Source organism: Triticum dicoccoides, chromosome 6A, assembly GCF_002162155.2.
Source record: "Triticum dicoccoides isolate Atlit2015 ecotype Zavitan chromosome 6A, WEW_v2.0, whole genome shotgun sequence".
NCBI lineage: Eukaryota > Viridiplantae > Streptophyta > Magnoliopsida > Poales > Poaceae > Triticum > Triticum dicoccoides.
Window position 1 is genome coordinate 76,312,244 of NC_041390.1, and position 10,546 is coordinate 76,322,789.

At 45.8% G+C, this 10,546-nt stretch overlaps 1 protein-coding gene across 3 annotated transcripts; it reads right to left on the reverse strand.

The window, feature by feature from the left end:
* Positions 1–4,378: 4,378 nt before the first annotated feature.
* Positions 4,379–10,232, reverse strand: LOC119315081 (geranylgeranyl pyrophosphate synthase 7, chloroplastic-like). Of its 3 annotated transcripts, XM_037589750.1 has the most exons (8): positions 9,751–10,232; positions 8,955–9,047; positions 8,534–8,608; positions 8,322–8,377; positions 8,072–8,131; positions 6,734–7,817; positions 6,412–6,642; positions 4,379–4,860 (listed from the first exon to the last, which is right to left on the reverse strand). In XM_037589750.1, exons 5-6 carry the CDS (start codon positions 8,081–8,083, stop codon positions 6,762–6,764), a joined length of 1,068 nt encoding a protein of 355 aa, XP_037445647.1. In that variant the 5' UTR covers positions 8,084–8,131; positions 8,322–8,377; positions 8,534–8,608; positions 8,955–9,047; positions 9,751–10,232; the 3' UTR covers positions 4,379–4,860; positions 6,412–6,642; positions 6,734–6,761. The 3 variants fall into 3 exon arrangements, with proteins under 3 accessions (XP_037445647.1, XP_037445648.1, XP_037445646.1); XM_037589751.1 differs by lacking the exon at positions 8,322–8,377; XM_037589749.1 differs by lacking the exons at positions 8,534–8,608; positions 8,955–9,047; positions 9,751–10,232 and having other exon boundaries at positions 8,228–8,338.
* Between the last annotated feature and the right edge of the window lie 314 nt (positions 10,233–10,546).

Sequence of the window (10,546 nt, forward strand, 5' to 3'; positions counted from 1 at the left end):
GGGGGCGAGGGGATCGGGAGTTCCCGATCCAGATCCAGGGGGAGGAGTGGTGCGAGTGGGGTGGGGGTGAGCTAGGGTTTCGGTCGTGGGGGGGATAAGGGAGGCGTGGGGGAGGCCGGTTGGGCCTGCGGTCAAATGGGCCGGCCTGCTGGGCCGAAGCCCAGTGGGGGCCTTTCTCTTTCTCTTTTTTTGTTTTCTGTTGTTTTTTTTTCTTTGTATTTTCTTTTGTTATTTCTTTTTTGTTTTAATTCATTTAAAAGCATTTAGGCATTTTATAAAAATGTGTTTACTTCACCATAATTACCGATGCAATATTAGATATAGCCCGAACATTTTATTTTAATATTCGAAAACTTTTGTCGTTTGACTTAATTAGGATTTAAATTTAAAACGGTTTTGAATTAACCCGAAATTAATTACAGTGACAGAGGTGACGTGTCACCATTAACGTGAGATTACTGTAGCGTGATTATCCGGGCGTTACATTTTGTTTCCCCGATTAACATGGGGTCTCCTCGGTAATTTCTTGACGTAGAATTTCTAGGGAATCTATAATTTGTATAGTATAGACGTGTCAAAAAAGTCATGTCACTAATCAGTTTGTTCCAACTGGCTTTTATGCTCCTAGAACTATGTCTCCCTTAGGTATGTATGTGTTATATGTGAGCTAATTGGGCACGACTATAGCCACATGTTTTGCGCCAACACAAATTTGCAAGAAGGCATGTCTAACAAGAAAGCTAGGGTGATGGTTAGTGCCGCAGTCACCACAAAAGACTTAAATCCGCCATGTGTGAGTGTTGCCCGAAAAAATGTCCAATCTGGATGGATGGATGATCTTGTAACTTTGAGGACTGCAACCTATGAAATTTCTGGAAGACGCCATTGTCCATAAATGATTACCGTTATTTTTTTTTAGAAAAAGAGGACGACCCCCGGCCTCTGCATCTGGACGGTGCATACAGCCATTTTATTAATTATTGACATAAGACCGTACAGAGTCATACAACAATAAGTCAAAAGCCACCAAAACAAGTAACAACTGTCGCTATCTCTATCCAGTTGATGTAGGGGCGCTGAAAGTCTGGGCCTAATACCAAACAGACCACGCAGCCAAACCTAAACATCTAAAGACTTGAGGTCCCACCCAAGACGCCTGCCTGGTATGGGCACCCACCAGTCCAGCGTGCTTCTCAATCAGGACCCCTGCCGGGTATGAGGCCGCCGCAGCCGTCTGCCACCAATCCATCTTCAGAGCTGTACTGCTGCACCGACCTTGCCAGGCCTATCTGCCATCAACGCCACCATGACGCCAGACAGCTTCCACCTCCTGCACGAGTCCATCTCCGCGCATCAGACGCCGAGTCTCCACAGCGCCACGCCGCCGAGATCCGCCACCATCAATGTGTAAGATGAAGCACCGCTCCACCAAAGTCGCCGTCCTCTAGTCCCTCGAGCCCGTGTGCACCTCCAAGAATGACGCCCCCAGGGGGGAAACGACACCAGAGAGCCGCCGTCATCCGATCTACTGATCTAGGGTTTCCCCCAGAGGTAGCAGAGAGTGGCCTTGAACTTCTCCATGACGATGCCTTCAGGAAGGGAACGACGCAGACAGCGTCGCCATCGCCGGCCTTGGCAATAGCCAATAGCAGGTTTTCACCCGGGTCTGATCGAAGACCTCCATCCCTCGTGCACGGGTCGCCGCCATCCTTGCCGGGATCTGGATGATCCCGCTGCTAGATCTCAGCAAGGAGAAGCCCCCCACCGAGACCCGCCGGCCGAGCAGTGGAAGCCGAGATCGCGCCCGCAGGATCAGATCCGCAATGGATCCATGCCCGCGCCGCCGCCCCGGAATCAGCCCCGCGCGCAGCCGGCACCGCCTACCGAGGCTCGCCGCCGCGTGCCCCGCGCCCCACCACCGCTCGCCGAGGCCTGCCACCTCGCGCCAAACCGCGAGCGCCGCAGGACACCGCCGACTGCCGCCTAGATCCGCCGCACGCGGAAGAAGGGGAGTCGGGAGAGGGAGTCCCCCCGCCGCCGCCGTCTGCCACGCGGGTTTCACCCGGCGGCGTCACCCGGCGGCGGCGCGAGAAGGGGAGAAGGAGAAGACGGCGGCGGCCCTAGGGTTGGAGAGCCCCCGAGTCGCCCAGGGCGGGGGCGACGCGAGGGACCCTTGGGCTCTGGGCATTCTTAGAGCCAATCATGCAGGCCGGGGGCACATGACTTCCATCAAATTCATATGTTGGGGTCCTCTGGGCATTTGAGACAATTCTCTATTGGGCATTCTTTCGGATAGCGCACTCATATGGCAACCTCAGGTGAACACTATATTGAATACAAGTGATGAATGCACTATTTATCTATCAACGGTAGGGCAGTATGCTAAATTTAGACTATGCATGCATAGGACCAACCAAAGAAAGACCAATACCTAAAATTTCCGTGGATGAGCGCTCTATCCTTTTCACCTCACATTATTATAGGATGGTGTTTTTGTTTAGAACTCGTGAACTATTATTTTTTAGGGATCTTGAACTACAAATTTATGCTATCTGAAGTTCAAAAAATTGATTTTGGGAGCAGACTGTGCGTGCGTGCGTGCGTGCGTGCGTGTGTGTGTGTGTGCGTGTGTGGTGTGTGTGTGTGTGTGTGTGAGAGAGAGAGAGAGAGAGTAGTTCGTGGGACACGGCTCTGGGTGGGGTTTAAATTTGGTGTTCATATTTAATTACTTGTTATGTATTTCAAGCGATCTACACGATCTTATATTTTTTTTACAGAGGGGTACAAGAGAGTACGGTTTGACCGAAACTGCATGAAATTTACAGTTTAGGGCTCTTCTCGATTGTAGGATTTTTGGTGCCCTTTTTGGTTCGTAGGAAAATGTAGAGAAGAGATAGAGGAATAGAAATTTCCTTTTGGCAAATGGAGCAAAGGAAAATGGAGGAATTCTTTATGATCTTGCTCCTATTTCTTTAAAGAGAAAAACTTTGTAATTTTACGATCAACTTGGACCATTTTCCAAAATCACTATACATGAAGTACACATCCGAGTTCTGTGGTGGCAAGAAAACAGATTATAATTTTTTTCCTTATTTTTCTTTGAAGGGAAAACCACTTGGCACTTTATTGCGAGTTTACGAGTATAACATCCTGTAGTACATGCGGAATCGGAAATCTAGAGAAATCATCGTCCCAATTATACATAAATTTGAATCATAAGCATGCCTAGCTAAGAAATGTGCCAAATCATTAGCTTCCCTTCTGCAGTGCTAAAAACAGATTGAATTGATCTCGTGGGCATAGAGAAAGCAATCCGCTAAGATTGCGGAGTATGGCGCCAAAATATCCACATCACCTTTGCACGTTGAGATAACCTCAAGGCAATCTGATTCAACTAGCACATTTGAGCAGCCAATTTGGTTGATCAGATGAAGACCTTGGCGTAGGGCTAAAGCCATAGCAGCGCTGTCTGCATATGTGAAGGGTTATGCCTACTGACTGTTTTTTCTAATCAGTATATGTCTTGTTCTTCTAATCTTTCTTTTTTGTGCATCCTTATGTTCTACTCTCTTTTTTTGTTCCATTCACATGTTCCAATAAGACAGGATCAGTGAATTTTTTATGATTTGAGTGCTAAATTTGAACGAAAACCATAATAAGTATTTTGGATTGGAGGGAGTATAAATTAATAATTGGTGCCAATCATGTGGAGAATAAAAAAAGAACTCTCTTATGTCAAACTACAATCACGTGGGGACCAAAAATAGTTGATCAACGAATTTCTACACAGGTAGAGCACATAAGAAATGTAAGTACTTATTCACACTTATTTTCAAGATTGTTCTTGTTTTAAATTCTATCACTATTCAGAAAAATAACCTTATGAAAGCACGTGCGAAATACGAATCAAGGATACGAGTTTTAGCCAATGGGGATAAGTGGGCAAATACATGAAAGCTCAAATGCAACAAATGGAAAAGCACATGTAAGCTTTGGTGACGATGATGTCAATTTAAATGTTAATGATTGGTCTCTTTCAAATTTTTAACTCATGCAGTTCGCATCTACTCCCTCCGTTCCAAAATAGATGACCCAACTTTATACTAACTTTAGTACAAAGTTAGTACAAAGTTGGATCATCTATTTTGGATAAAGTTAGTACAAAGTTGGGTCATCTATTTTGGAACGGAGGGAGTACTACATACGGTAGTATTTAATGCAAACAACATTAAACTTTGCTCCCCTAAAAAAAATTAAACTTTGCAGCATACACCAAACAATCTGACTCAGGTGTCCCATGTTTCAAGAAATTCAGTTCATTTCCGAGCAGTTCAAGATCATTAGCGAGCAATGAAGATAAGTTGAAGAGATGAACAACTGCATCGAACACGCAACAGCAAGACTCCACTTTCACCATGATAATGAGAAAATACAGTGGTCTTTAATCTAGTATCATCCGAAATGATAGTTACAAAATAATTCTGCACAACAACACACCTCAACAAACGAACATAAATTGGTTCTTAACAGTTCATCACTTGATCTAATTAGTCAGTAAAGCAGCATAGCAAAACAGTTCAGCTTTCAACATGCATTATTCTCATCAGATGCACTGATCTTGTCTTAGCTGCAATTTCAGCAGCCCTCTTGGAGTTTTAGTTCTGCAGCTTTGGCACAGTTGTTTCGCCGGTGACCCTCGACGCCACAGTTCTTGCACTGAACAGGTTTCCAAGGTTGCTTTGGAACATCTCCTCGATCCGGGCAAGTCATCCTCTTGGGTCCCTGCCGCCGACAAATGGTGCAGCATCTTGTGCGCTTACTCAATCCTTCGTATGGCGCCTTGAGTTGCATGTTGTTTCACTGATTATGCAGAGCACATAAAACTGCAATTAGACTATCGTGTTGAATTTGTTTCAGGGAGAGAACGATGTGCAATCGGAAGTAACAGATGTGATCAGCACATATGATAGATGGACAGGGCGTGTGGTATGTGTATCACTCTGCTTTTGCATCGATAAAATTATACTGAACTATTCATAATGCTCCAGTTGGTTCTTGAATTGCTAATGAATCAAGAAAAACACTTGGGAAGGATTATGATTTTTATGTACCTCGGCCATTCAGAGGCTAATGTTGGCATTATCATATTTGTTCTACTAGAAAAAATGGTGTTCAAACCACATAAAACTATGGCAAGTTCAGCATGGTAGGTGGGGTTCTTTCATTTCAGTTTCTTATGGAGCCATATATATGTATGTATGTTGTTTCCGATATGCCTTCATTTTCAAAGCAGGATTGCAACTGTGTTGACATATATTTGATTCATCAGTACAAATAATTGCACAACGTGATAAGTAGTTCAAATGAAGTATGGAAATTTGTGGGGTTGTCTACATAAACAACATAAGAGGAAAAATACAAGTAGAATTTCAGTTACAAGATTTGTTATAAATAGCTTATATAAAATATTACTATTATGATAGCGGCAGCAGCCATCGTAAGGCAAGGAGGACGACTCTCACTTTATCTCATCCGTCAATTCCAAGTTTCATTACCTCATCCGTTGTTTTATGATAGCTGCAGTTGTTTGCCAGAAATCTTGGTTATTTATGTTGTTGGTCGCCTTCCATCTCTACAAGAGCTTGAGTTCTCTATTGTAGGCTCTATTTTTATTCCGGTGTTACTCAAAGCTATATTAATAGTTATTCTAAAAAGAGCTATATTAAAACTCTGCACCTATATTCTGAAGGATGGACCATTTAAGACTCATCTGCACTTGTTTTCTGCTTTACAGTGGAAAAAAGCATGTGTCTTGCGTCAAATATCGGTAACTAAGGCAGCTTTTGTAACTCCAAACCAAAGACTATGCTCAAGTTAATTTAACCTTGATTTTGTTTCTGGGGGGAGAGATCATACTGCATTTTCAATCTATACATGCGTACAACTTAAGCTGAGCATGTAGACCCTACATACTGAAAACTTCCCAATTCTATGGGCTGTAAATTCTCAAGTTACATTTCGAAATTCAGTTATGAAGATTATTATAATTTTGGTCTTGGTTGACAATCCCTATAAACTGGAACCTGCACATATGCAGGTTGCACGATCTGCACTTGCACAATATTATTTTCCATTTTTGATTTCTAGGTTTTGTACATCTTGCCCTCTCCACCAACTTTTTCCTATCTGTTCTTAAAGATTTTGCACATGTTCTTTTTGGCTGAAGATCAAGTACACATATACTCCCTCCGTTCGGAATTACTTGTCACAAAAATGGATGTATCTACAACTAAAATACATCTAGATACATTCATTTCTTGGACGAGTAATTCCGAACGGAGGGAGTAGAAACTCATCTTCTTCAGGTTTGTGCCATTAATTTTGGAATTGGATCACTGAATACTTTCATACCTGCGTGTCCATCCAGGAGCTCTAGGTCCATCTTGCCTATGGACTGTTCGGAAGCTTGTACTGAGCCCTCCCTTTCAGCTGCCACCGCCACATCCCGCACATATAGATCTGCTGGTCAAAGCTATAGGCCGGGAGCTGAAGCTGCTGCATCCCCGCAACCGGTGCGCTGACTGGGTATTGAAGCGGCCCCATCGTACTGCACTATCACTGACCTCCTCAAGCACCGTCAATCTGCTCAGCAAGAGGAGGAAATTGCATATCAATCCCATGGAATCCAAACCGAACAGAAAAATCTGGTGAGACTAATGAACTATTGTCATACCTTTTAATTGGCCGATTGCACTGATCAATCAGTGCTGCCGGTAGGCAATGAAGTGCGCGAGGTGACGCAGAGGCTCTGTACAAGTACCGTCGAAGCGGTCTAGCTCTGCCTCAGCGCTCGCCACAAGCTGTGCCGCGTACGCGAGGGTCCCGTCCATGCCCATCAGCTTCGGGTACGTTGCCTTGTCGGTCGCAATGTCCTTCCCTGCCGTCTTCCCCAGCTGCTCGGACGCGCGCGTCACGTCCAGCACGTCATCCACTACCTGGAATAGCAGGCCGACATAACGCGCGTACCGCCGGATGCCCTCGATCTCTTCATCGGCTCCACCGGAGACGATGGCGCCGCACACCGCCGCGGCCTCTAGGAGTCGTGCCGTCTTGTGCACGTGGATGTACTCTAGCGTGGCCAGGTCGACGTCTGTGCCATCGCTGGCAAGGTCCACGACCTGCCCTGCCACGAGCCCGTCCGTGCCCACGGCGCTGGCGAGCTCTGCCACAGCACGGAGTGCGCAGTTCGCCGGCATGCCATGCTCCGTGCATCCCCGGGCAACGTGCTCGAACGCACGCGCCAGGAGCGCGTCCCCCGCGAGCAGCGCGATGCTGACGCCAAAGACGACGTGGTTTGTGGGGCGGCCGCGCCGGAGGTGGTCGTCGTCCATGCAAGGGAGGTCGTCGTGGATGAGCGACATGGTATGGACCATCTCGACGGCATAGGCCACCGGCAGGGCAGCGGCCTCATCGCCGCCCACTAGCTCGCACGCAGCAAGCGTAAGCATGGGGCGCACCCGCTTGCCCCCCGCGAAGAGCGAGTAGCGCATGGACTCAAAGAGGCGCTCGGGGTGGCCAAGCGGCAGAGCGCGGTCGAGCGCTTCATTCACGGTCATTGCCTTGGACGCCATGTATCGCTCGAGGCTGAAGGGATCCTTGTCCTTGAACACGGTGCTGGTGCTCGTCGGAGCGCACCGTACGAGGCTGGGCGTGGATTTCTTGGCATGAAGTGAAGTGCTTCTTGGAGGAAGATGGAGCTTGAAACTGAATTTGGAGGAACTGGTTGCATTGATGTTTATCTGATTGAATGATCTTGCCTGGAGATAACAACGATGAAATGTCAGCGAAGATTAAAGAAATTTGTGCCAAAGAGACTGCATTTTAGCATAATATATAACCTATAGCACTATTTAAGGTACAGATGTTATGTTAGTACATAGAAGCTAATTTCAATTAAATATCGGCACATTATCATATTTGAGCTAATTTCTCAAATAATGGGAGTACTAGCTTTTGCAATGAAAAGGACTCTAGGTAGTATTTGGCCACTATCGTATTTCTTCAGGAATACCTTCGCTGCCATTGTCAGGCTGAGTGGAAAGGCATAAGATGATTGATAACTCAGAATTTTCTGTCAAAGTAAAACAATGAAAAAATTAGATCAACGACAGTGAAATGTTCCAAAGTAATCACTGGCCACATTGCAAACTAAGCCTGAATTGCTAACCAGCATGTGTGTCTTCTGTGAATATGAAACAAACCGATGTTCTTCATCAATCATAAAAGAAATCAAAAATAAGTCATGCGATGCTAGGATCTACCTCCAAATGAAGTACTATGACATTCTTATTTTCTGGCTCCTATGCCTGTCTGATTCCTGTGTAAATGCACTATATAAATTATTTGTATAACTAATAGTAAATGATTTTTATAAAGTGAGGGAATGCTGATACGAATAGGAATACTAATTTGTCGGTATAATCTATGTTTATCAACAGTCTTGTCAACCTTATCGCATAGGACAAATTCTCACCAAATGCCTGGTTGGTAGATGATTCCAGCACTAAAACAAACTGAAGGAGGGTTTTCTTCACACTTCGGTGTATACCTGAAAAATAAGACAGTATAGCACATTGCATCAGTTTGAAGGAAGGAAATTAAACATGATCAGAATTCAAAAGCTGCACCATAACAGAGACTATCATTGGTTGATCATACAGAGGTGGCGCACATGAGCGACCCAGGTGCGCCGTATGCATGTGAAACTGAAGCGAGGGAATAAAAGAACATGCATGCCAGGGATATCAGAGGAGGGTTTCACTGATCTGGATAAGGATTTTGTGCCCTTTGTTCTTATTTAAAGCTTGCATCTCTTGCATTCTCCATACAAATACTTTCCTGAAATCCAACTAGAACTGAATAAATTAACTATGGGCAGAGGAAGGAGGGAGGACCTTCGTGGTACTGCTGTTGGTACTTGCTATCTCCCCAACTTAAATTGTTGTGGCTGCCTCACGCCTCATGTCGAGCCGATTACGATTCTCCATCTGTAAACCAAAATGTAAATGGATACAAAAGTCAGTCTGTAAAAAATATGCAGATATGAGCATATCACTGCTTGATATAATCACAAAATGATGGCTATGAAGCAGTGGAGTAGCTGATGATGTCAAAACTCAGTCAGTATCTATTAGCCGAGACTACTATGTATTTCCCTCTGTATTGGCAATTGCTTTGTTTGACGATTCATTTCATAGCAGTGGTTCATCAGGGGGGAAAAGGTTGCAGCTCTACTGTGCATGGAAATGGTGCGGTGTTGATATAATTAAAACTTTGGTTTGATGAGGTGAAAGGGCGGCCGAGATTCATCCTGCTGGTTGGTGCTTTTGAATGCACGAAAAGCAGAGCAGCCCTGGCAATGTCGCCAAAGAGTAGCACTTAATGCTGCAGGATGAATTGAAATTGAACTCATTTTTCATTTGGTCATCTATCTATCTATCTATCTATCTATCTATCAGGCAAGTGTTGTCATGCAATCTGTACTCTTATGTGCTGGAAATTTCGGAAAGGGCAACGTGGCCTATCCGTGTCTCTGCGCATCAGTTGATGTATTCACTGAAGAATTAGCAAACATGCATCATGCATCAATCTGGTCATTTAGCAATGGTAGAAACCTCGCGGGAGAAGGTATGGTCATTGGCATCGATCTTGAGTGCACTGAGTTTTGTAAACGAAGAGAAAATAAGGTACCTCATGGGAAAGGAGGAGTCGTGGGGCGGATGGCGTCGGCAGCGGCAGCGGAACGCACAGATTCGGGGGCGGCAGATGGCGTCGGCGTCGGGCGCAGCAGCCAGGAACAACTTGCCTCAACTCGAGGATTCAGGGGCCGGTAGCTGGTGTCGGCGTCGGAGGCGTCGGCGTAGAATCGGCGGCGGCGCGCCAGCAACCCCACGGCGTGATGTGGAGGGGCACACGGCGGCGTCGTGCGGCCTCGGCCGAGCGGAAATCAGCGGGCAGTGGTGGATCGGCGGTCGGCGGCAGAAGCAGGGGAGAGACGGGCCGGCGGGGCGGTGGCGCGGTGGTCGGCAAGGCTCGGGCAGCAGGGGCGGTTGGCGGCGGAAACAAGGGAGAGATCGGCGTGGATCGTGGGTAAAAAGAAATTTTTTGGCGATGACGAAGCGGTACGGAGTATTGTTTTTTGACGTAAACAAAACTTTATTCCTCAGATAATAGCGAGATCGTGGATGGAGTTGATCATGGAATGTGTGACCTCAGTAAGTTACAGAGTGAGATTTAGTGACACTGAGACTGAAGAATTTATACCTACTAGGGGACTGAGACAGGGGATCCTCTGTCCCCTTATCTATTTTTGTTGTGCTCAGAGGGCTTATCTTGCTTGTTAGCCCATGAGGAGGATATTGGCGGAATTAAAGGTATTCTCGTATGTAGAAATGCTTCATCTATATCCTATCTCTTGTTTGCTGATGATTCCTTGATATTGATGAGGGCCAATGCCCATAATGCACACACCTTGAAGAGAATATTT